At 48.5% G+C, this 23,134-nt stretch overlaps 3 protein-coding genes; 1 reads left to right on the top strand and 2 right to left on the bottom strand.

Annotated features, from left to right (window-relative positions):
* Positions 1–612: 612 nt before the first annotated feature.
* On the top strand, positions 613–8,264 carry RCC_03448 (related to polyketide synthase; the record flags this gene model as incomplete). XM_023768734.1 has 3 exons in its annotated part: positions 613–2,676; positions 2,732–7,613; positions 7,672–8,264. 3 exons carry the CDS (start codon positions 613–615, stop codon positions 8,262–8,264), a joined length of 7,539 nt encoding a protein of 2,512 aa, XP_023624502.1.
* An 8,293-nt stretch (positions 8,265–16,557) lies between these two features.
* RCC_03449 (uncharacterized protein) lies at positions 16,558–17,631 on the bottom strand (the record flags this gene model as incomplete). XM_023768735.1 has 2 exons in its annotated part: positions 16,558–17,467; positions 17,516–17,631. 2 exons carry the CDS (start codon positions 17,629–17,631, stop codon positions 16,558–16,560), a joined length of 1,026 nt encoding a protein of 341 aa, XP_023624503.1.
* Positions 17,632–21,365: 3,734 nt separating this feature from the next.
* On the bottom strand, positions 21,366–23,132 carry RCC_03450 (related to benomyl/methotrexate resistance protein; the record flags this gene model as incomplete). XM_023768736.1 has 5 exons in its annotated part: positions 21,366–21,586; positions 21,640–21,711; positions 21,764–22,125; positions 22,202–22,409; positions 22,457–23,132. The coding sequence occupies 5 exons, from the start codon at positions 23,130–23,132 to the stop codon at positions 21,366–21,368; spliced, it is 1,539 nt and encodes a 512-aa protein (XP_023624504.1).
* Positions 23,133–23,134: the final 2 nt, after the last annotated feature.

Raw genomic sequence — 23,134 nt, forward strand, 5'->3', positions numbered from 1 at the left:
TCTGATCTACCTTGTCGCGGCTCGTTGACAGGCATCCTKCGTCCAGTGGGAACTCGGTCTCGTTCAGAGAAGCTCACGCGAGTCAAAGCCGACGAGCAGCATTCGGAAACCCACCAAGACCAAACGTCACTATGTTCACACTGCGCATGCATGTGGTAACGCGAAATGCAGCATCGACCGTAGCTCGCCGCATCCGTCGTTTCGCAGGGATTCGTTCAACAAGTTTGCCGACATCCTAGTATGATCCTACGATTCGTGCATTGGAAGCTTGCAGCAAAGCCAGGAAATCTCTGCTTGTGGATCAAGAGGGGTGTCAATATCGAAGTCGTCGGCCTGCCGAGTAATGCGCTGTATGCTTTCCGAAACGCGTCGACGGCATGCTCCCAGGCCTCCTCCACTCGGCTTAAAATCGTGAGCAGTCTTCTGACGACGTCGGATCATCTGGAAGTGGGCAATCGAGATTGATAGATCGGCTTTAGTGGCGACATGCTCTCTGTATTTCTTGGGCTCTAKCAAGCCACTTTGGTCTGACATCGTCTCGCCCTTTTCAATCTTCTGCTCCTTTGGCAACATCCGTGCCTCACCTTCGGTCTAGTGATGGTGATACACGCCATGCCGGACACTGCAGTCTTCCCCTCCCTCGTCGTCTTTGGACCATTAACGTTCCTTCCTTCTACTGCTGATAGGCTCGACAATATAAGACAGAGGCTCAGAGAATGGCAACACTCAGGTCCCATAATCACGGCGCTACAAAACCTAGAGCGCACATGGTACCATCTTCAAGAATCAGCCTCAGACCCTTCCATTGTGGATTCCAGAGGCCTTGTCGCCAGCAAGCTCCTCTCGTCGAGCTTGACTGATCCAGAGTTTGCGAGTGAACTTTCCACAGAGCAACAAGCATGGAATGCAGTAATTGTCCCGTTGGGAGTGCTCACACATGTGCTGCATTATCTCGGTCACTTGATACAAAAGGAATTCAACCATGAAGACCTGGCGGAAGCGGTACGAGAAACAGGCGGATTTCAGGGTTGCTGCGGCGGACTGCTCTCCGCGCTCGCCATAGCCGCTGCCAAAGACGAGGAAGATATCGCTCGCACAGCTGCGTGGGCCGTCCAGCTTGCATTCGCCGTTGGCTGTTGGATTGATGCAGACTACGCTGAACAAAAGCGAAAGCATTCCGACACCGCAACCCTGGTGATCAGATGGAATACGGCGCAGGTTAATGCGGATGCGGTCAAAGAGCAGGTCGAAAAGTACGATGGGGCGTATGTTGCMATTGTGCTCGATCAAAACACAGTCACGGTCATTGTCCCAAACCGCAGTCGAGACGAACTCACCGCAGCCTTATCTTCGCTCGGTGTAGCTGTTAAGCAGTGTGGGATAGATGGTCGCTATCACACCCAGGATCATGCTCACGTCATCCAGGCCATTCGCAAGGCACTACCTGCCAGCATCGAGGCACCTCACGCAAGCTTGCCGCGCTCAAACGCAACTGGGTTGTTCATCGACGACGCAGACCTGTCACGCGCGGTGCTCCGGTGCATCATAGCGCAAAAGGTTGAATGGTACTCGACCATTACTGCCGCAGCCTCATCGCTCAGTTCAGACAAGTGCGAATGGATCTTGATGATCGGTCATAATGCGATCCCCCCTGAAATGAACAAGAGGCACAAGGTAGTGAGCCAGGATGTCAGGCAGGCGATACCTGGGCTCGGAACACGTCACCCTAGAAATCACCACTACCCAGATCACTCCGTGGCGGTAGTTGGTATGGCATGCAGACTTCCCGGGGCAAACTCGCCCGAGGAGCTCTGGGAGCTATTGGTCGGAAGGGAGTCCATGCTACGCCCGATGCCAGAAGATCGTTTCGACCCAAACGATGAACATCCACGTGCCCCTGACGGCATGAAGTTTTGGGGCAATTTTCTCGATGATATCAAGGGATTCGACCATAGATTCTTCAACAAGAAGCCCCGTGAAGCCGTTTCGATGGATCCACAGCAACGAATACTGTTGGAAGTGGCATACGAAGCACTTCAATCTGCCGCCTACTTCTCCGCTCTTCCTTTTGATCGTCGTGAGCGGTCAATAGGCTGCTACATTGGCGCATGCTCCACCGACTACGATGCCAACATCGCTTCGCATCCCCCGACTGCGTATTCCACCACTGGTGTTATTCGTGCCTTTTTGAGCGGTAAGATTTCGCATCATTTCGGATTCTCAGGGCCAGCCATCACGCTCGACACGGCCTGTTCATCGTCGGCCGTGGCCATACACGCGGCATGCCAAGCCCTCCAGACCCGTGACATCTCGGCAGCGCTCGCTGGGGGTGCAACGATCAATGCGATCCCTTACCACTACGAGAACCTGGCTGCTGCACAATTTTTGTCGCCCACGGGAGCGACTAAATCCTTTGATGTTGCCGGCGACGGCTACTGTCGAGGGGAGGGTGTCGGTTTGGTCGTGCTCAAGCGATTGGACGATGCCGTTCGAGACGGCGACCACATCCATGGCGTCATTGTCGGGTCTGCCATCAACCAGGGCAACAATTGTGTTCCGATCACCGTTCCTCACTCTGGCTCGCAGGCCCAGCTATACACATCCGCTTTGAACAAGTCGGCGCTGGAGGCCAAGGCATTGACCTTTGTGGAGGCGCACGGTACCGGCACGCCCGTGGTGAGTTTTGTGCGAGTATCGACGATATAATGACTTGCACTGACCATTCATCTAGGGAGATCCCGTCGAGCTGGAGGGCATCCGAGAGGTGTTTGGGGGCCATGACCGTGCCGCACCGCTCTATGTTGGCAGCGTCAAAGGGAACATTGGTCATCTTGAGGGGGCTTCAGGAGTGGCCGGGCTCATCAAAGCCCTACTGCAAATGCGGAATCGTGCTGTTCCGCCCCAGGCATCCTTCAAGACCCTCAACACCCGGGTCCCCGCCCTGGAGCCCGACCGCATGTGCATCCCCGTTAAAACCGTGGCACTYGGCGAAGGGCCAATCACCGCCTGCGTCAACAATTATGGTGCAGCCGGGAGCAATGCGGCTTTGATGTTGGCCGAAGGGCCAGCAGCACAACCGCAACAAGACCGCTGCGCTCTGCCGACGTCCTTTCCCATTCACCTCACCGCCGCCAGTCCCGAGAGTCTGAGGCGGTACGGCTCGCGGTTTCTTGCCTGGCTCAAGGGCAATACGAATGTGGACTCGAGAGTGGCAGACGTGGCGCTCAGTCTCGCGCGGCACACCGACCACAGCCTGCCCTACTCCCTGGACCTGACCGTGTCGGACATGTCGGATCTGGTCCGACAATTCTCCGACACCAAGACCATGGCGGCGTCCATCACCAAGCGACGGGATGCCCCACCGCTGGTGCTCTGCTTCGGTGGGCAGACCAGCGACCGCGTAGGGCTGGATCGCAGCCTTGGAGAGATGCCCGGCCCCTTCCGCTCCCATCTCGACCGCTGCGACGCCATTCTTCGCGCCCAGGGTCACCCCAGTATCTATCCGGCCATCTTCCAGGACGCGCCCATTGCCGACGTCGTCGTCCTCCACGCCGCCTTGTTCGCCGTGCAATATGCGTCGGCGATGAGTTGGCTGGCATCCGGTCTCCACGTCGATGCCGTCATTGGACACAGCTTCGGCCAGCTCACGGCGTGGGTCGTGTGCGGGTCGTTGCAGGTGGAGGAGGGACTCCGACTGGTCGCTGGCCGCGCCGCACTGCTCCAGAGCCACTGGGGTCCCGAGCGAGGGTTCATGATGGCCATTGACGCTTCCGAGGCTCGTGTACGCGAACTTTTCGACGATGAGAATGAGGCTTGCTGGGAGATTGCTTGCTACAACGGCCCCTCGTCGCAGGTGGTTGTGTGCGATGGCGCATCAGCAGCGCGACTCCAACAACGCCTGGAGGCGGCGTCGACGTCCTGGAAGAACCTCCGTGTGCCGTACGGCTTTCACTCCCGCTTCACCGACCCTTTGCTGGATGCGTTGTACGAACTGGCGGCGTCGCTGTCCTGGCAATCGCCCACGCTCGCCCTGGAAATGTGCACGGCTGACGACGAGGTTGAAGATGTTGAAAAGGCGCCCACCCCGGCGGATATCGTTCGCCACACGCGCGGGCCGGTCCACTTTGCCGCCGCCGCCAATCGGCTTCGCGGGAGACTAGGCGAGTGCACGTGGTTAGAGGCCGGATCGGGCTCCGGCATCATCTCGATGCTCCGTCGTTCCGCCGCGGGATCGGACGACGAATCATCATCTTCGTCCTCCTTCCTCTCCCAGCAGCTTATACGCGATGCCACCAAGGCTGTGGCGAGCACGACGTCTGCGCTGTGGTCGCGAGGATATGCGGTGAATTGCTGGTTCTACCATGCCTCGACGCATGCCCACCACAGCATACTCCACGTGCCCACGTATTCGTGGGATCACTCTCCTCACTGGCTGAAGCTCTCGAAACCGGGGCCCCAGCAGGCAGCAACGCCCATCCATGACAGGCCGGAGAAGCAACTCCTGACGCCCCTCTCCACCTCGGGCCATAACGGGGTGCATTGCTTCGCCGTGTCGATGGACAGCGACGAGTACGCAGCGTTGACCCAGGGTTTCGACTTCCAATCGCCTCTGCCAGCGCCCGCGACCATTTCTCTCGAAATTCTTGYCGCTGCTCTGACGAAGCTGGAGGTCAATGTTACGGACGCATCACCGGAATGTGTGGCAATCAATGCACCGCCCATCGACTGGTTGGCCTGCCAGGACTTGCTCCTCTCTCTCGAACCCGTGCCCGGTGGCTGGGGATTTACCTTTGCCTCCTCTGGCGAGTCTGATCGGGGTACATATGCACATGGTGTAGTCAAAACATGCCCCGTGAACAGCACCGTCCATGCAGATTTGGCGCGCTACCAACGCCTGGTCCCCGTCACCATTGCCGACGACGTTGCTAGCAATTGCAAGAGCGATCGACTGCAGGGTCGCATTCTTTACAGTCTCTTTTCGAAAATCGGCGTCTACCCAAGCCAGTGCCAGCTGGTTCAAAGCGTGACGGTGCTGGGAAACACGGTGGTGGGAGAGTGTTCGGCCCCTACAGTTCCGGCATTTCGTCCGATGCAACGCATTGAATGCTTCCTCCAAATCCCTGCCATCCACGCCAACTGCCTCCAGCACGACATCGAACAATCTACTCGATATCGTCTGGCCAGCATCGAGAGCATGAAATGGGGCCGGGTCCATGACTGGACCGTGGACAGCTCCCGCGGATGGAAGGTGGTCTGTTCCCTTACAACGTCCCATGCAACACTCAGCTATGACTGTTTTGTCTATGATCTTGCTACTGGACACCTGCACGTCTTTATCCTCGGCGCCCAGTTCCACCGCCAAGACGTAGCCGGCTCGGCGCCTCAACGTCTACAAGCACTCGATGTCGTCGAACAGACTCCGTCTGCTACAAGGCCCCCACCACAAGACACACCCCAGAAGACTACAAACGCCGACACAAGCCCTCCATCAGAGGACAAAGCGACATCAGCGGAAGCATGCCGCGTGGGCAGGAAGCAGAGCATCTACCATGACTTGTGTGGGCTTCTCGAACAGCTCGCTGACGTACCGAGGGAAGACATAGGGTGGGATGCGACATTTGACGATCTTGGCGTCGACTCGCTGTTAATGATGGAAGCCATTCGGGACGTGGGTCTCATGTTCCACATCGACCTTCCCACCTGCGATCTCGAACATTTGACCGACACGAAATCAATGGTTGATTATCTCGCAGGCCGTGGATGTGCCGGCAGCACCTATACAGAACCCACTGGAGATGATGCCAAGAATTGGGAAGTTGGCGCTGATTCTTCGTCGGAGACAACCACCGCAGTGACGAGCGATGACGGGTCTGATCTGGTCGACTCTGTATCGGCTTCAACATCTACTGGCATCAGTGACGACGAACAACACTATGTCGAGAAGCCATACAAGATGATGGGAGCAGCACAGATCTTTGAAAGTGTCCGCGGAGAGGTGCAGAGCTACATCGAGGATGCGGGTTTCGCTGATTTTTGGAGGCGAGTGTATCCAACGCAACGAAGGCTCGTCTTAGCCTATACCGCAGAGTGCTTCCAAGCACTTGGATGTGATCTCAAAAATCTTTCTCTAGGTAGCCCGGTTCCCGCTTTGGCTGTGCCACAGAAATACTCGAGACTTCTTGACCGGTTATACGACATCCTCGCCGATGGAGGAATTGTTCGGCCCGGTTCAGCAGGAAGCAACCGAAAGGAGTACATCAGGACGTCGAAGCGTCTAGACGGCACTGATTCTCGCGCCCTCTACTTCCAAATGTTGCAAGCCTTTCCTGAACACGCAGACGAAACCGAATTGCTCCACGTCACCGGATGTTGCCTCGCTGATTGCATCACCGAAAGAGTAGATGCACTGACACTGTTGTTTGGAAAACAGGCCCATCGTGACTTGTTGGCCAAGAACTACGATAGGTCGCCCATGGCTCAAGCTACGACGAGCCTGCTAGCAGAGTTCTTGCGCCGTACCTTGCAGCCTTTTCAGTCCGATAACGCACCCACGCGCAAGGCTCAGATCCTCGAAATCGGCGCGGGCACAGGAGGTACGGCGCGATATGTAGTGGACTTCTTGACGAAGAACAACATTGAGTTCGATTACACGTTTACCGACATTTCTCCCGCTCTGGTCTCGCAGGCCAAGAAGAAGTTCAAACAATACTCCAACATGCACTTCGGGACATGGGACTGTAACGAGGGACCTCCTTCGGAGTATCGCTCGAGGTTTGATGTAGTGATTTCTACAAACTGCATCCATGCAACGAGAGATGCGCAACAAACGTCGGGAAACATTCTTCCAACACTCACGGAGAACGGTGTCTTTTGCCTTGTGGAATTCACTTGCTCGATGTATTGGTTCGATCTAGTGTATGGATTGCTCGACGGCTGGTGGGTGTTCGACGATGGAAGAAAACATGCCATGGCCGATGAGACCTTCTGGTCTCGTGCGCTGCAAGATGCCGGCTTCAAGCATGTTTCGTGGACAGACGGTAACTCGGCAGAGGCTCGAACGATGCGACTGATCATTGCCACAAAAGAGAATTACGTCAGCTCTTCAGTACCAGCTCGTCCAGTAGCCGAAAAGCGTGCGGGCATCATGATGCAGCAGACACAGTGGCTCCGACGCGCGGGTGTGGATCTCTACGCAGACATCTACCTTCCCAAAGCGCCAGACCTACGCGAAGTGAAGAGACCTATCGCGTTGTTGTTCCATGGCGGTGGGCACTTGCTGTTTGGTCGAAAGGATATTCCTATGAAGCATGTCCGCGAGCTCCTAAAACGAGGTTACCTGCCCATTAGTGTGGACTATCGACTTTGTCCCGAGGTTGGGCTTTACGAAGGGCCATATATGGACTGCTGTGCGGCATTGCGATGGGCTCGTGAAGAACTTGCTCACATCCACTTAGCCGAATCCGTCACGCCGGACGCAAGCAAGATCATTGCAATTGGCTGGTCTAGCGGAGGTCAGTTGGCTATGAGTCTGGGTTTTACCGGCCCACAACAAGGGATCAAGCCACCAGAAGCTGTATTCGCATTGTATTCTCCAACCGATCTTGAGCACGAGCGTAAGTACATTCTTTGATCTGTGCAGACTGGAATAGTGCACTGACTACGTGTGTGTAGACTGGGACGCCCCTTGCTGTCCAGAGGCCGCCGAAGAAGATCCACAGGAAGTCGACGATGTATTAAGTGGTGTACACGATTACCACATAACCGAGTACACTCCAACAAACATCCGAAAAACTCCATCGCTTTCTTTGACACTAGCGGATCCCCGCGCCCGGATCGTGCTGCACTTGAATTGGAAAGCACAGTCTTTACGGACCCTCCTTCGCGGGCTTCCTAGTAAAACTCAGCTCGCACACAGCGATGACATGCACCTCTCAGATCACGATCACTGGAAATACATGCCCGCACTAAGTGCTTCTGAAGTGCGCGAAGTGAGTCCCCTAGCGMACGTGCGCGACAATTCGTACAAGATTCCGACGTTCATGGTCCATGGAACCCGTGACGATTGGATTCCCACATCCATGAGTGTTGGCACTAGAGACGAGTTGAAGAAGCGTAATGTTCCGGTGGAGTTGGTTATTGCGGAGCAATGTGGACATGCATTTGATCTGTTTCCTGAGGAGGATCCGTTGGGTGTTGGGTGGCGGGCCATAGAAAAGGGCTATGACTGGATTGGAGAAATTTTGTCGGGACTTGAGACTAGCTGAAGCAAATAGCTAAACCCTGGGTCCTCCGGCGTTGAAATTGACTTCTTCTTTTGCGAGATGTAGTGAAGCTCGGAGTGTGCTCGGGGGTGGGTATGGTTTCTGAAGAGTGGCCTACTGCCTACCTTGATGAAATGCAATGGTATCTTTATGATGAACACGGTGTTACTGCATCTGTACCAACTATCCATGGAGCTATATACAAGGCCGGCTGGTCACGTAAAGCAGCAAAGAAGCGGCTCCGTGAACAGAACGCCTCGTGAAGAAGAATTTAGCGCGGCTGAATTGATGGATGATTGATGAGAAGGAGTGCAGTGATGGTCTGGAGGGGATMAAGGGATATGCACCGTTGGAGCTATCTAACCACCACAACGGCGTCGATGAAGTATTGGGATACTCATGAATGAATGCTACCGACAGATCATTCTCTCCGAACATGTTTAATTCCACAACCTCTTTCGATCAAATCTGCTTGTCCCTGGTCCACTTTTATGCAGGTTGTCCTTCCGGAAATCTCGGCCGACAAGATCATGTTCATTCCAAGTCGCGAATTCAGTTCAGTGGTCGAGATGATCGCAATTGCCATGGCCTTGCAACGCCACAGGGCTATTCCTCCTTACCATCCACCATCGAGCGATGAGACATGGCCACAACACAGAGAGCAGTAAAGCGAACATTTCCGATGACAATAGCTCGCCAAAAGCACAACCCAGGGCCGGCCGTACGTACAGTACCCAAGGTATTCCATCGCCGTAAAATCAAGATCCCTGCAAGTACCGCTCTAGACATGGGATTTTCGCACCGTCGTGTGCTTTCTTTACAATAGTGCTCGTCGGAACAACTTTGTATTGGTCAGAGAGCACTTAGCAGTACGCTTCCACCTCGCACCGCTGCTCGAGAATCCGTACAAACCTCTAAGCCTGGGATGGAGGATGCTTTGTGAAGTTCGCTTACTTTCTGAAGATCTAGAGCATCGTTGGCGGTACCTTGTCTCCCTGGTCTTAGCCCTAACGATCGAATACGAGGCGATCGAAGTGCGAGAAGCCCAGGACCTCGGACGTATTTCGTTTCGATCCTGGTTGCCCTCCCTCGAGGCTACTAGATATTTTGAAGATTCGTAGCGAGGTCCTCGAACGACGTACTAGGGGCCAGGGCACTCTCCGTATGTACTTCCTTGTGAACCGGCAAGCACTGACAGCCAACTAGATGATCTTTTCGGTAAGCGAGGCAAACTCCACGACAGTGCCAAGTGATGGTTTTGTTTCGAGCACCGGTATCACGCCAGCTGGGGTGGTAGACATGATGATTGTGCCAGACTCAAGCGAGATTAATTGTCAGAATGCCGATACGTAAAGCCTTCTTCAAGCCCTGTTGCCAGAAAGCATAGGAGATGAAGATCCCTTTGCAAACTCAGTGGTTACAGTAGCGCTGTAACGGTGTGTGATATAGCCCTTACTAGCGTATAATAAACACGCGCTTGACAGGGCATTTATCGTCCGTGCAAACCCCCTGTTAGTTAGGTAATTAGCGTAAAGCCCATCAAATTCGAACCTTACTACCCTAGCTAACAACCTCTACGTACGTACTCGGCTATGCTTACGCTCCTTAAGCTCCTTTATACGCTTCTAAAGAAGCTTTAATAACTCTACTAACTTACTTACTTTACGCTATGACGCTATTACCGCCTCTAAGGTAGATACTAGCTCTAATTACGACTCCGGAGGTTTAGACTCCGTAGCCTACCGCTCTAATTTATTTATCCTTTAATTTAACTACGTTAATATAGTAGTATAGTTACGAGCTATCTCCTTTAGCTTAAAAAGAGGAATAAACTTTAGTATAGGGCTTAGCTCTATATAATAGCTAGAAAGGGCTTATAATAGAATAAAGTTACGGGCTATATAATACCTATCGTAATAAATAGAGTAACGTAATACGGCTAACGCCGGTATAGCGTAGGCTTAGCGTATACGTATTAACTACGCGTAGCGTAGGATTAAACTATAAGAATTAGTCTTATCTCTAACCGGGGGTTAGCGGGTATTCGATATATTACTATATCTTTTATAGCCCTTATACTCTATCCGTAGTATTAGTAGTAATAGTAACCGTTCCTTTTTAATATAGGGAGATAAGAACGGTAAGAGGGCTTAACTGTCCTTAATTACTAGCTAATTACTTACTTTATTAGTAGTTCGTATATTAAGAGGATTAAACTATACTAACCTTACGCTTTTTACTATCCTAAGGAGTCTCTATTCCCTTTACTTTAACGGTAAGTTTAATAGCTAACTACCTTAAGAATAGGTAAGGTTTAAAACCTCTTTAAAACTATTTAATACCGGTATTAATAAGCGCTAGCTTTACTACTAATTACGTCCCCTATTATATAAAGGCTAATCGCTAGTTTATATAGTTTATTAACTAGCGGCTACCTCGTACCGGACCTCGGATTACCGTTTAAACCYTTAAAGGGATAGCGCGTATCCCTCGAGTAGCTAGTCTTATCTTATAAAACTAAGAAGCCTAATATACGTACGATTTACGACTTATAGAAACATTAGCTATACGGTTAGTAGCGCCCTACGATCGAGAACTTTCGTAAATATAATAGAGTCTTAAATCTAGTAGTCTATCTAAATAGCTACGTTCTAAGGTATAACATCTAGATCTAAAGCCTTCTATATAAAAGGTATGCCTTAAGAGAGTCCGTTAAGTCTAARCGCTCTCTTATTAACTACCTTACTCCGCGCTAATATATCCGATATAAATACTTTATTTACCTCTCGGATCTTAGAGGAATTACTCCTCTCTAATAACTCCTCGCTATTAAACATATATACTAAAGTACGATTAGTATAGGCGAGTTTAGGTCGAGGAAACTTAGCGTTAAAGTTAATAGTAGCGATAGCTTAATAAACATTTAGAAGCTAAGGGGCTATATCTACTACCCCCTTTATCTCGGGAATAGGTTAATAGAGTACGATTAGGTATAAAGGTAGAATACCTAATCCTATAAGGAGTTAGTAGAGGTTAACCGAGTAGTAGGCGATAGAAATAGTCTATCTAATAAAAGAAAGCTATAAGATCCGTAAGGTCTAAGACTAAGTAAAGCTTAGGTAGGAAGTCGATTACTTATACCGCTATAGCTTCGGTTATCTATACTTATAGTTCGGGGTTATTAGCTATAACGGCTAGAGTTAGAGTCGAAGACGATAGGGGTAGGGGTCCCCTAAAGGGGAATATATATAGTTAAGGCTCGCTAAGTAGCGACGGCTTAGCGTACGTATATAGCCGGCGTAATATAGGCTTAGCGATATATAAGAATTAGTTTTTCGATCTAAACCGGAGGTTTAGGGAGTTCTATATATTACTATATCTTTATACCCTTATAATTCTAATTCTTCTACCTAATCGAGGGTAGTAATCTATAGAACCCTAAGCGATATTACCTTAACGAGCCGTAGCCGCTACGCTAGCGTAGCCCCCTCTCGCCGACTAGGAAGGCGAACCTTAGGAGGGCGACTCGATTACTAAAGAGTAAGGTAGCGCCGAGGTACTAAATAAGTAGCTATCTATCGAGGATCGGTAAGAGATAGTAGCGGAAGCGATCTAGCGCCTCGAAGGCGAGAAGTACGCGCTATAGGAGGAAGAGGTAATACGGAAACTTTAGATAGAAGTATAGCGTATAAAGTAAGCGCGAGACCGGCTCGACGTAGCCGCTACGCCTTCGCTAGTTTAGGGTAGGCTAGTAGAGTTCGATACTATCTCGCGGCTTAGATCTTAGCTAGACGATACGACTAGCGTAAGTAGCGTAAGCGTAGCGTACGCGTCGCGAGGGAGTAGACCGAAGATAAAGGACCCGAAGCCGTTCCTCGGAGACACGATTAAGGAGTCTCGCGAGTTCCTTCGCGCCCTAAAGATCATCTTTACTAACTCGAGCCCTAACTATAGCGACGATAGGGTAAAGGTCCTATACGGCGTAATATAGCTAGGCGGCGACGTAGCGGAGGCGTAGTATAATCGGTACGACATCGAAGAACTACCGCGAGGGTATACTTAGGCGGACTTTAAAGACTTCGTACGTAACGCCGTCGGCGATCTAGCGAACCGCTAGCTTAGCGTTACTTTAGAGTATAAGAGGATAAGATAGGGGGACTATTAGATAGTAAAGAGCTTCGCGCTCGAACTAGACGTCCTCGAGAGCTAGCTCGATTATATAGAAGCGTAGTTAGTACGCTAGTTCCTCGTAAAGCTAAAGCCGTCGCTACGTATAGACATCGTTAAGAACTATAAGATACTACCGTATAAGGGAGTAGTAGATAGGGATAGATAGTATACCGAGTACTAGGTTTACGATTATTAATATTACTTAATTAAGAGTAGGGTATCCTTAAGGATCCCTTTTATTTATCTAATTCTAGGCGGAGTTAGGGTTAATTCGGGGCTATATAGGTTCGGTAACCGAACGGCTACGTAGGCTTAGTAGAGCCCTTAGCGTCGGCCCTAAATTAGGCCCGATTTTGCTCTATTCCTAATAAAATCTATTACGTTTTAAAGATAATATAGAATAAACTTAGCCGTAAGATACGAGCCGTATCCGTCGAGAATAAGAAGCCGGCGTCTACCGTCCTCTCGCCTTATTTCCGGGTCGAATAAAGACAAAAGCTACTCGTACGTATACGAATCGCTAGTCTACCCGCTATTACTCGTACTAAAACGCTAATTCGGCGGTATAGAAGGCGATATCTACCCGGTATTTATATATTTTGCCTTTAAGATTAAGAGCGGCGGTAAGGCTATACTAGAGGCTCCGATATACTCTATAACCGTAATCTACTCTTACCGCCTAGGTATCCGTTTCTAGCTCGTCTTCTCTTTTATATTAATAAGAACTCTTATAGTCTAACTTACTCCTATAGCGAAACTAGACTCGTCGACGTTATAAACGTCCTTAGAGAGGTAGTTATTCTCGGTAAAAAGTATAGAGAGCGCGTTAAGATAGGCCGCTACTATTATATATTACGTCCCTTAAAACCGGCTCGCCTCTAGCTATCTAGACTAAGCTCCTCTTATCTTAGGATATCCTTATCGTAGCCTATCTATCTACTAATTACTAGGTAGGCGCGGTAGAGGTAGCGGGATTAAAAGTAGGAGTTAGGAGGCGTAGATTTTAAACGCGAGTTCTTAGGTAAGTAAAGGCGAAATAGGATAACCTTACTTAGATAAACGCGAGATATAGCGTATAAGAGTCTTCTCTTTAGCGGTAGAAAGGTATTGTTCGTATTCGTAGCTTATAGATCGAGATACTATACCGGCGAGGCGGGAATCTAGCGTAGACCTTAGGATATTAAACGCGGTTATATACTTCTAGATAGAAGTATATCCGCCTTTTCGAAACATAGATATTACGGCTAATATATCCTCGTTAGAATATATAGCTATATATAATAAATAAGTAAAGGTATTATATAGGAAGAAGAGAAAGGCGCGAAAGAAACGTAAAAGGGTAGCTAGCTTTAGGGTCTAGCTTACTTCTCTATTAACTACGTTACTTTTAATAATATTAGTAGATAGTAATTAACTAAGAGCTTTCCTTATAATCTATAGTTAAAAGCTATAGTAGATTATATCTCTAGATACGTCGGTAGAGAGATATACTATACGGCTTATTCTCTTAGAAGTAAAGACGACTTACTAGACTATAAAAGCGGGGATATAAAGTAGACGATAGTAACCGCGATTAGATATATTATTAGTACTAATAGTAGGGCGCTACTACTCCTAATTAATCGGTAGCGCTAATCTATTAGAGAATATAAAATACGTTTCCGACTTCTAGATAGTATTACGCGTACTCTAGAAATAGATATAATGCCTCTAAATTTAGTATATAGTAGCTAAAGTAGGCGTTTAATCCTTAATTCCGGTAAATAGCTAGTCCTAAGACCTAGACTCTAATCTATAACGGCTTTACTATATATAAGACGCTCGAGATATTAATATATTACTTTATAAATAGTATCGTACTATACTATCTACCCTCTCGTAACCCTATAAGCTCTAGCCCTATAAAGTTAGAGTCTTTATATCCTTAAGACTATCTACTATAAATAGGGTAAACGTTTAAATTAAGAATACGTAGTATTACGGGCGTTATCTAGTAATATCTAAACTAGAGCGCCTCGCGTATATCTAAGTACGCTACGGCGTAGCTACTAGTACGTAGACTAATTACGTAGCTAAAGCTTCGTATTAGGAATAGAGTAAAATTAGGCCTAATTTAGGGCCGACGCTAAGGGCTCTACTAAGCCTACGTAGCCGTTCGGTTACCGAACCTATATAGCCCCGAATTAACCCTAACTCCGCCTAGAATTAGATAAATAAAAGGGATCCTTAAGGATACCCTACTCTTAATTAAGTAATATTAATAATCGTAAACCTACTACTCGGTATACTATCTATCCCTATCTACTACTCCCTTATAGATTTAGTCGTTTTACCGCCGTATTCTTCGTATATACTATAGCCTCTCGACGTAGGGATCTTTAGCCCTCTAAAAGCCCGGCTTAGCGAAGAAACCGACTAAGTCTCCCGCCTTAATCCTAGATAAATACCTAAGATAGAGTAGATTTAGGCCTATATTAAAGTACGGGAGTAGGCCTTTATATCTCGGAATTTCCTCTCGAGCTTTCGGGTAACTAGTCTTTTACCGTTTAGTCTAATTACTATCCTTTCTACTCTCGAGATACCTAAGACTCCGGCTACTCCTTAAGGCTCTAGGTAATATTCTATAGTAAGTACTTCTCTTTTAGATAACTCGCTATTAGTAAGCTCTCCTCTAGACGGTACTAAGTTATAATAAGTAAACGTAGCTTTAAATAATACCTTGAAAAAAGGCGGAGTTCTCGATTTACCGATAAAGCGGTATATCTCTCGGCTAGCGTCCTCTTACGAAAAGACATATACCGAGAACACTCTTCTCCGTAAAGAGAATACTAAATAATAGGCTCTTTTATAATACCGGAAGGAACGTAAAACTAGAAAGCGGGTTGCTATAAAAGGCCGCTTTGTCTTTAATACGTCCGAAATCCTCAACGTTGTCTAAAAAGCCGAAGCAGAAAGCTCGAAGAAAAAGACTCGTAAACGGCGTCGTACTCCATCCCCGGTTATACAATTCGAGGAGGACGAAGGAGAAGATATTCTAGAGGATTCTAGCGATTCAGATTTGAGTTGTATTGTTGTAGCGCAGCGTAAATAGTGTTTCAAGTGATTTGCCAAGAAAAAAGTGGCCAGCTTCGGAGTCTGGCCAGCTTCCCATCAACTACGTTACCGGTAAACTGCGGAGCAAAACATGCGCCCTAGCCTTCCCTAGGAACGAGTGCATTCGCATGGACAAACTCTACTGGTAACGGTACTAGCACTCTAGCCCGAGAATTTGTCGTCAGATACGCTATAGGGGAGTAAGATGTTCTACGGGACGAAAGTTCTCACACTGTACATCGAGGACTCGAGTGGGCAACTCAGAWCTCGTATCACAAACATTCTGTCCACACACAGAATCACGCCACCGATTATCACGCTCACACAGCGTGAAAAACTGAGCTGGTTTCCACGCCAAACTCTGCTACGGTAGCTTCGTGTTATACTAATACAAAAGATTATCGTGCCGGCCATCAACAAGGCCGCTCCATTATAGGACATTCAAATCGTGCGGGCGATGTTTCACATCACAGGATTGACGCAAGGTTATAGCCTAGAAGCACTAGGCAGAGATTCTCGTCAAGGCTCAGTCTGGATTACTAGCGGCTTCGGCAGCGTCCAGAGGGTAGGCGGACTGGAGCTCACGTTCTTTCTTTGGATCTTGGCGCCAAGACATAAGCGAACTGTCTTGGTGCTACAGAGTCGACATCCTGTCTAATCTGTTTGCTCAGAATCGGGGCTCACGCGAGAAATGTACGCTGGTTGAGCCTTGACTCGGTTACAGCATAGGCCGTTCCGGAAGGTAGCAATAACTAGCATTAACGTTTGTTCTAACTACCCCTATCACACTCGCAAACAACCAGTTTTGGAAAAATCTTGAGTCAAGGCATCAGACGAGAGTAGTTATAGATGTAAGGTCAACGCCTAGGGACAGCTCGGACGAACAGAAGATCTGTGCATAGGTAGAAAGAACAGCATAATATTAGACAACATAACACACCATTCGTAATCAATGAAGGTACATTGATGCAAGTTCTACATACACCCCCTTGAGAGGTTCGCACATTGAGCCTACAACTCTCTGGAACAGGCGCTACGGGCTGCGCAAGAAGAGAGGCCGAGCGAGCACTCTGATCGGCCCACCATGTCGAATCGCGTCCATGTCTTGCTTGTTCAAAAACCTCTCCGTGGCAAAGCTCCAGTACAGGTTGGCTTTCACAACATCTTTAACTGCGGTGCTGTATGACTTCGCGGCCGCCCCAAGCGGCGATTCCTCATTGGGCAGTTGTGTAAGAGCATCGAGCAAGCAAAGCACGGAATGCTCTGTATCAGATGCGACACGGTCAATAGCACTTTGCGCTGCCAGACCATGTCGACGTAAAGCTGCYATCACGTTGTGCGTCACGCCTTCAGACTCCTCTTTCTGGTATGACAATATGTCGTTGTGCAGAAGGATCACATCTACGGCTGCCTTAGTCAGCGCCTGTATGGTAGGAAGCTTGAACAACTGTTGCGGAAGTTCGAGCGCATGGCCGTATTCTACCAAGGCAAAAAGTGCCTTGACACAAATCGATTTCCTCCTGGAGCAGAACACCTCGCTCTGTGTAGGAACGGTGCCATTGCCCACCATTCGAACCTGTGCCAGGACTCCACAAGAATAGTCCTCCATTGCGTGTTGATACCGATTTTGCACACCACCGAGATGAGATCGTGCTATGCGCTGCCAGATTCCGGCGTGAAACTCCAATAACGGGAGACTGGGTTTTTCGACGTGATCTTCGCCGAAAGATGCTCGTAGACCATCAAGCATCGTTCGAGCCCGCTCGTAATCCGTCTTTAAATCGCCGTCATCGAATAGATCGTCGAATGGAAAGATCCAGTTTCCCCAGTCGCAGATTGTCCGGAAACGATCTTTCGAGGCTTCAGGGGCCATAATTGCCGCGAAAAATGCGAAGTTACATTTTCTGATAGCGTTCGCAGTATTTGATCCGAGCTGGCAGCCACTTTGTTCGCTTAGCACTCCACTACACAATCTCCTACGCCGGTATTACCTGATAGCAGCTTGCTCAGACTGTTCGCGGACTTCGTTGTAGTGCTTGTTGAACGGTGGTTCATCCTGTAGGAATGAGGTGAAGAGGTTTGGCATTTGCACAAGAACTTGGGCCATAGCAAGAGTTCAAGAAGAGGTGGCAGTCTCTGGGAGGAGGCCTCATTTAAGTGTCGGATACCCAAAGCTCGTAGTTCTAGTCATGTCAAAGATGTCGCACAATCGAGTCAAGATTCACAAAGTAACATTCAAAGCGTCCTGCAATCTTGGTACGCCTTCGCAGAATTACATGTGCTCCGCCTAACTAATTTAGAACTAGTGTAAGCTGCGAGAAGCACATTGCCACTCCGGATATATACCAGCACTCTCTACTGCTCCAAAAGGCAATTCTGTTAAACTAGCCCCAGTTGAAACGTTGGTGGCAATAGTAACAGCTGTCGAAAGAAGGACGGGATCGAGTCGCTACTGGCGTCATCTGTGCGTACCATTCGCTCGACTTCATCCGGACCAACACTCTCCAGATATCGTGACCCCGAGGTTGCCGACAGTACTGACTTGGAAGCTTTCTGTCATGGATACGCATGGAACTTATTTCTATAAATGCTGCATTCTTTCCTTTCTGCGCTTTATTTTCCGCTATGGACCGTACGATCGAGAGTAGGTCGGCGAGAGAAGATGAATGGAAAAATCAAGTGTTAGTAGAACCCTACTTCTATCGAGGAGTGCTTATCTTAGAGAATATTACAGGACATGTGGACATTGCACTAGAAGCCCTGGTACCTAGAGATTAAGATCTACTTTATAACCACGTGGAAAGGATAGTTGTTCGTATCTTGTGCTACCCTAAGTTGACCCAAGGCCCTGTGTTTATGTGTGTCTATGTGTCTATGCGCAATTGGGGCGCTATCTAATCCGCGAAGAGCTCGAGACTTGATGCGTGCCACAATCTCTAGCTGCAAAGCCATTTGACGCGATGAACAAGGTTGATTGTCTCCATCTGGTAGTAATCAGCCATGCAGCTGCTGTAGGAATCAGCATAATCACCATTTACATCAGATTATCAAGTCGATATCTCTCTGCGTGACCCTACCGAACTCCTTGCATCGGTGTTAAACAATGTCTACCTTTCTCACTTGAACCGCTCTAATTAACATCATGCTGCCTTGTTTCTATATTTCTCCGTATCATATATTCTACTTAAAGGCTATGCTATAGTAATATTCAATGCTGCTCCTATCTATAGGCTGCGACGACCACTAAGCCCTAGCACAGCAGCTGTGCAGAAACTGATGAAGACGACAATCAGAGCTGTCTCGATAACATAGAAACCTTGTTGGAGCTCGTTGTTTCGCTGCTGCTGCACGCCCGAGACATGCTTGAGTCTATGACTCTGTAATTGCCATTTGCTGCTACCAACGCTCTTCGCAAGAATGGTTCTAGACTTCTGGTAATCGTTAGCATCGCCGTCTGACGACTGCTCGAATACTGACCTCGATTACAACTGCATCTAGCTTTGGATTCGTCTGCTGTAGGGCCGCAACAGCCCTCAGCATCCACACCAAGCCCTTGAAGGCTGCATACGAGAGCAAGGTCCCGCCTCCGAGTCCGAGTCCATCACACAGCTTTTGAGGGTTCAGGACCGTGAAGCCGGTTTAAACAAAGCCGCCTGAGAGGCGAACTCCGTCCAAATTCGTCAATGTTGTGACAAAGGACCGGGCAATGGTCCTAGATGCCTTGCTCGGTGCCTTTGATTGGATGGACTGAGAGAGCATGGTCTTTCTCGCCTCGTGTGCCGTCAGGAAGTGTTCCACGGGAAGCCCAAGTATAGTGCCCAGGTATCTCCACAACGCCACATAATCTTCGGCGTCGGTCTGATTGACGTGCAGCCCAAGCCTTGGTAGCTGGATCCAAAGAGGATTACAACAGAAGGAGGTCAAGGTGAGGATTGAGTCGTAAGTGTTGACCGGGACCCCCGTACTTTGCAACATTGAAGTATCCGGGTCGGCTCTCGGCAATCTGCATGATGCGTTTGCGAACACTTGCATGCAGAAGTCGAATGCGCACTCTTGAGGTATGACCCTTGCCGTCTGGTTGAATCGCCGCTATACAGCTTGTTACCTCGATCAGCCATTGAAAAGTCCTTCGAGCCCTTTGGAGAAGAATGCGAGTCGTCAAACCTCCAGTCCTTATAAGTACTTCAGCGGGCCCAAATGCTACCGCACTCTCCCCATTGAATCCTTGAAACGCAAATCCCAGGACGTTGGCGGCAGCGAAACGATAGAACACACGCTGACCACGTTCCAATTGCTCCCGGTCTACCCCATACTGGTTTTGCCCTAACTTCCTTCCAGAATTGTTGGAGAACAGGATCGTGGTCGTGATGAACTTCCAAGATATCGTAAAGATCGGGCTTTTCGACGCAACGGTCTGCCCATTCCGCTTGCTGGAGCTCAAGAAGTCGATCGAGAGCAGCAGATAGTGAGAGGAAAAGATTAGTACTCGTAAGGCTATTAATCGACGATACTACTAATAGTTAGTAATAATTTATATCCGAATTAGAGTAGAACTTACTAGCTAAGGGTAAGAGAGAAGAATATCCGGTAAAACGAGTATTTAAAGATAAAGGTTATTAATTAGATAAGAATAAATAAGGGTAGCGAGTTTAAGTTTTATTCGCGTATATAGAGGCTATAGTAAAGGTTTACCTTATATAGCCGCTACGCTATAAGTTATAAGTAAAATATAAGTTATAAAGGGTCGATTTAGGCCTATAATAGCCTTATGCGTACGCGTTTATATATAATTACTTAATTAAGTATCTAATTACTACCGAGTTAAATAATAGTACTAAGAATAGGCTATTCTAAGAAGGGGGATAATATTAGGAAAGCTATACTACTAGTTTATAGACTTATAGGCTTAGTTACGACGCTAAGCTTATATAGGCCTAAATTAGGCTAGAAGGCCCTTATATAGAGCCCTACCTTAAGAGCCCTCCGCTCTCTAAGTAATATTAACTTTATAAACTTACTATATCTAAGCCTATCTATAACTCTCTTATAATATTTCTATTACTATATCCTTACGTAAGTAGCCTATAAGTATAGCCTACGAGTATAGTTCTTATATACTACTACTCGATTAAAGTATATTAGTCGTATAGTTCGCCTTACTATAAATCGCCTATACCTATACTTATATAATTCTTTTTAATACGCTTACTCGTACTTACGCTTAAGAGGAGGAGAGTAATATTATAGAATAGCCCGCCTCTATACTTCTTTATACGGCTATTCTATATAGGGTTACTTTATAATACTAAGTTAGTATAACTTATACTTAGTTATCTTACTTCTTAAGACTTCTTACCTCCTTAGTTTAAGTACTTATTTTAATTCTAACTACTTACGAACGTCTCTTTAGTCGCCTATATTATAGAATATATAAAAAGGCTATAAGCGCTATAGGCGTTTAAACGGAGTTTTAGCTATCTTAGCTACTATAATCGGCTAAAACTCCGCGGAAACGTCTATAGCGCCTATAGCCCTAGATTTAGTTTCTAAAATTCCTAACCTATAGTAGAGAATATTTATATATTACTAGATAAAAATCATCTCGCTCTATTATTTATCTCGTTTTAAATTGTTATCTCTCTCGCGTCGATTTACTTAGCCTCTCGCGTCGATTTACTTAGCCTCTCGCGTCGACTTCTAGTTCTAGCTCTCTCTTTTTCGTTAATTATTTCTCCCGTTTTATTTTTTTATCTTTCTCGCATCGATTTACTTGGCCTCTCGCGCCGAAGCCACTTTACTACAAATGCGGTCTCTTAAGGATATCGTGTAATGTTTCGCGGTTCAGTCCTCGGGAACCGGCGCAAATTTCGACATTTTCCTCAACTTCAACCCATACTTCATGAAGATGAGAGGAACGGGCAATGCAAGACAGGACAGCCCTCCGAGAAGACTACAACCAGGACCCACTCCGATGGCAGTGAACATCGGGCCCGCAGCAAGAGGCAATGTACATCCGAGAACCGAACGAAGAACCGTGCTAACCGACATCGCACTCGCTGTATCTAGAGTCACCGTGTCAGAAGCAAGAGAGTCGTGCCTTGATCATGATACGTACAGGGTCCATATGTGTCGGCAAGGAAATTGAGGCATTGCTGAAAGACGACATTGAAGCCGGCACCAAGAAATCCTGTCAACCAAATGAGTGAAAGACTTCGACACATGAGAGACAGTGTACTCGCCAGCTGCAATGGTGGGCAGAATCCAGTGATACTGCGGGCCAGAGGTCCAGCCGAAGAAGAGCATGCCCGTCGAGAAAAGCACGCCTCCAAGCAGCATCGGAGGAAGTCGGGCTTCGGGTACCGGTCGCCCTTTGTTATTACTCACAGCCTTTGCGTATGGGCCTTGGTTGGCTAGATTGATGACAAGCGCAAAGAAGATACCGATGAGCATCCCTATAAATGGGAGGGTCGATACGATGATTGAATATCCGCGTATGTCGTGGAACACGACAACAAACGACTGAACCAGGAAGAAGAGCAAGCCAAAGACATACGAGGCATAGACTGAGATACAGGCCACCATCGGTTCCGTGAAAAGCATGCTGTGGAGAATGAGTGATTAGCTTGGCCGATCCCTGCGCCGACACGACAGCTTTGTGATGCGTGAGAAGAACATACCGTCCCGGTCGCCCGATGTATTTCGTCACCACATTGCTCAACTTGATCTTCTCTTGCTCCTGCGGATGCCAATGTCTGCTGTCACCAGTCACCTTCCGCAGCCGACGAGCTTCACGTCTGAGGAGCACTGGGTGATATGTCTCGGGGAGGCAAAGCTGGGAGACTCCAATCAGGAAGAGAGTCATGATAGCATGCATATACGCCGTCCCTACAGTTGTCAGCCTGCATTCTCCGGCTTCGATCCGAGCATCGTACATCTCCATCCCATCTTGGAATTTGCCGCAATAGAAGCGCCCACGAGCGGAGCAAGACAAGGTCCGCCAACAATGCATATTGACATCAATGCCATCGGGATGCCCCTCTTCCTTGCGCTGTAGAAGTCTCCGATGGCAGCTGCAGTATTGCTTATCGATGCAGAGGCGAAAACGCCGGCCAGGAACCTTGTCGCGAAAACCGCCGCAGCAGTCGTGCTCGTGGCCGTCCCGATCTCGAACATTGCGGCAACGAACATGGCGGGAATGATTGAGAGTTTGCGGCCATGGACTTCCGCCAGCGGAGCCCAGAGCATGGACCCAAATGCGAAGCCAAGGACGTACAGCGAGACGGCCAGCACGGCGGTATCCCGTGGCAGATGCAGGTAGACGGCAATCTGGCCCTGAGCGGGTGACATGATCGAGGCGCCAAATGAGCCAACAAATGACAGCATTGCCAATTGAAAGGCCAGCCAAGCTCTGTACAAGCTGGACCAATTCATTGGGTTCCGAGGATCATTCTCGGTCCATGCTACCTTGAAGGCATCTCTGTCGTCAAGCACCTCGTCGCTGGGGAGCTCCTTGCTGGAACAATGCTTGCTGTGGTGGTCGCTGCTTGCACGCTCTCCATTGGATCCTTCGGAAGCAGGAAGACTTGCCTCGACGTCTTCGGCTGCCATGG

Source organism: Ramularia collo-cygni (assembly GCF_900074925.1).
Source record: "Ramularia collo-cygni strain URUG2 genome assembly, contig: RCC_scaffold04, whole genome shotgun sequence".
NCBI lineage: Eukaryota > Fungi > Ascomycota > Dothideomycetes > Mycosphaerellales > Mycosphaerellaceae > Ramularia > Ramularia collo-cygni.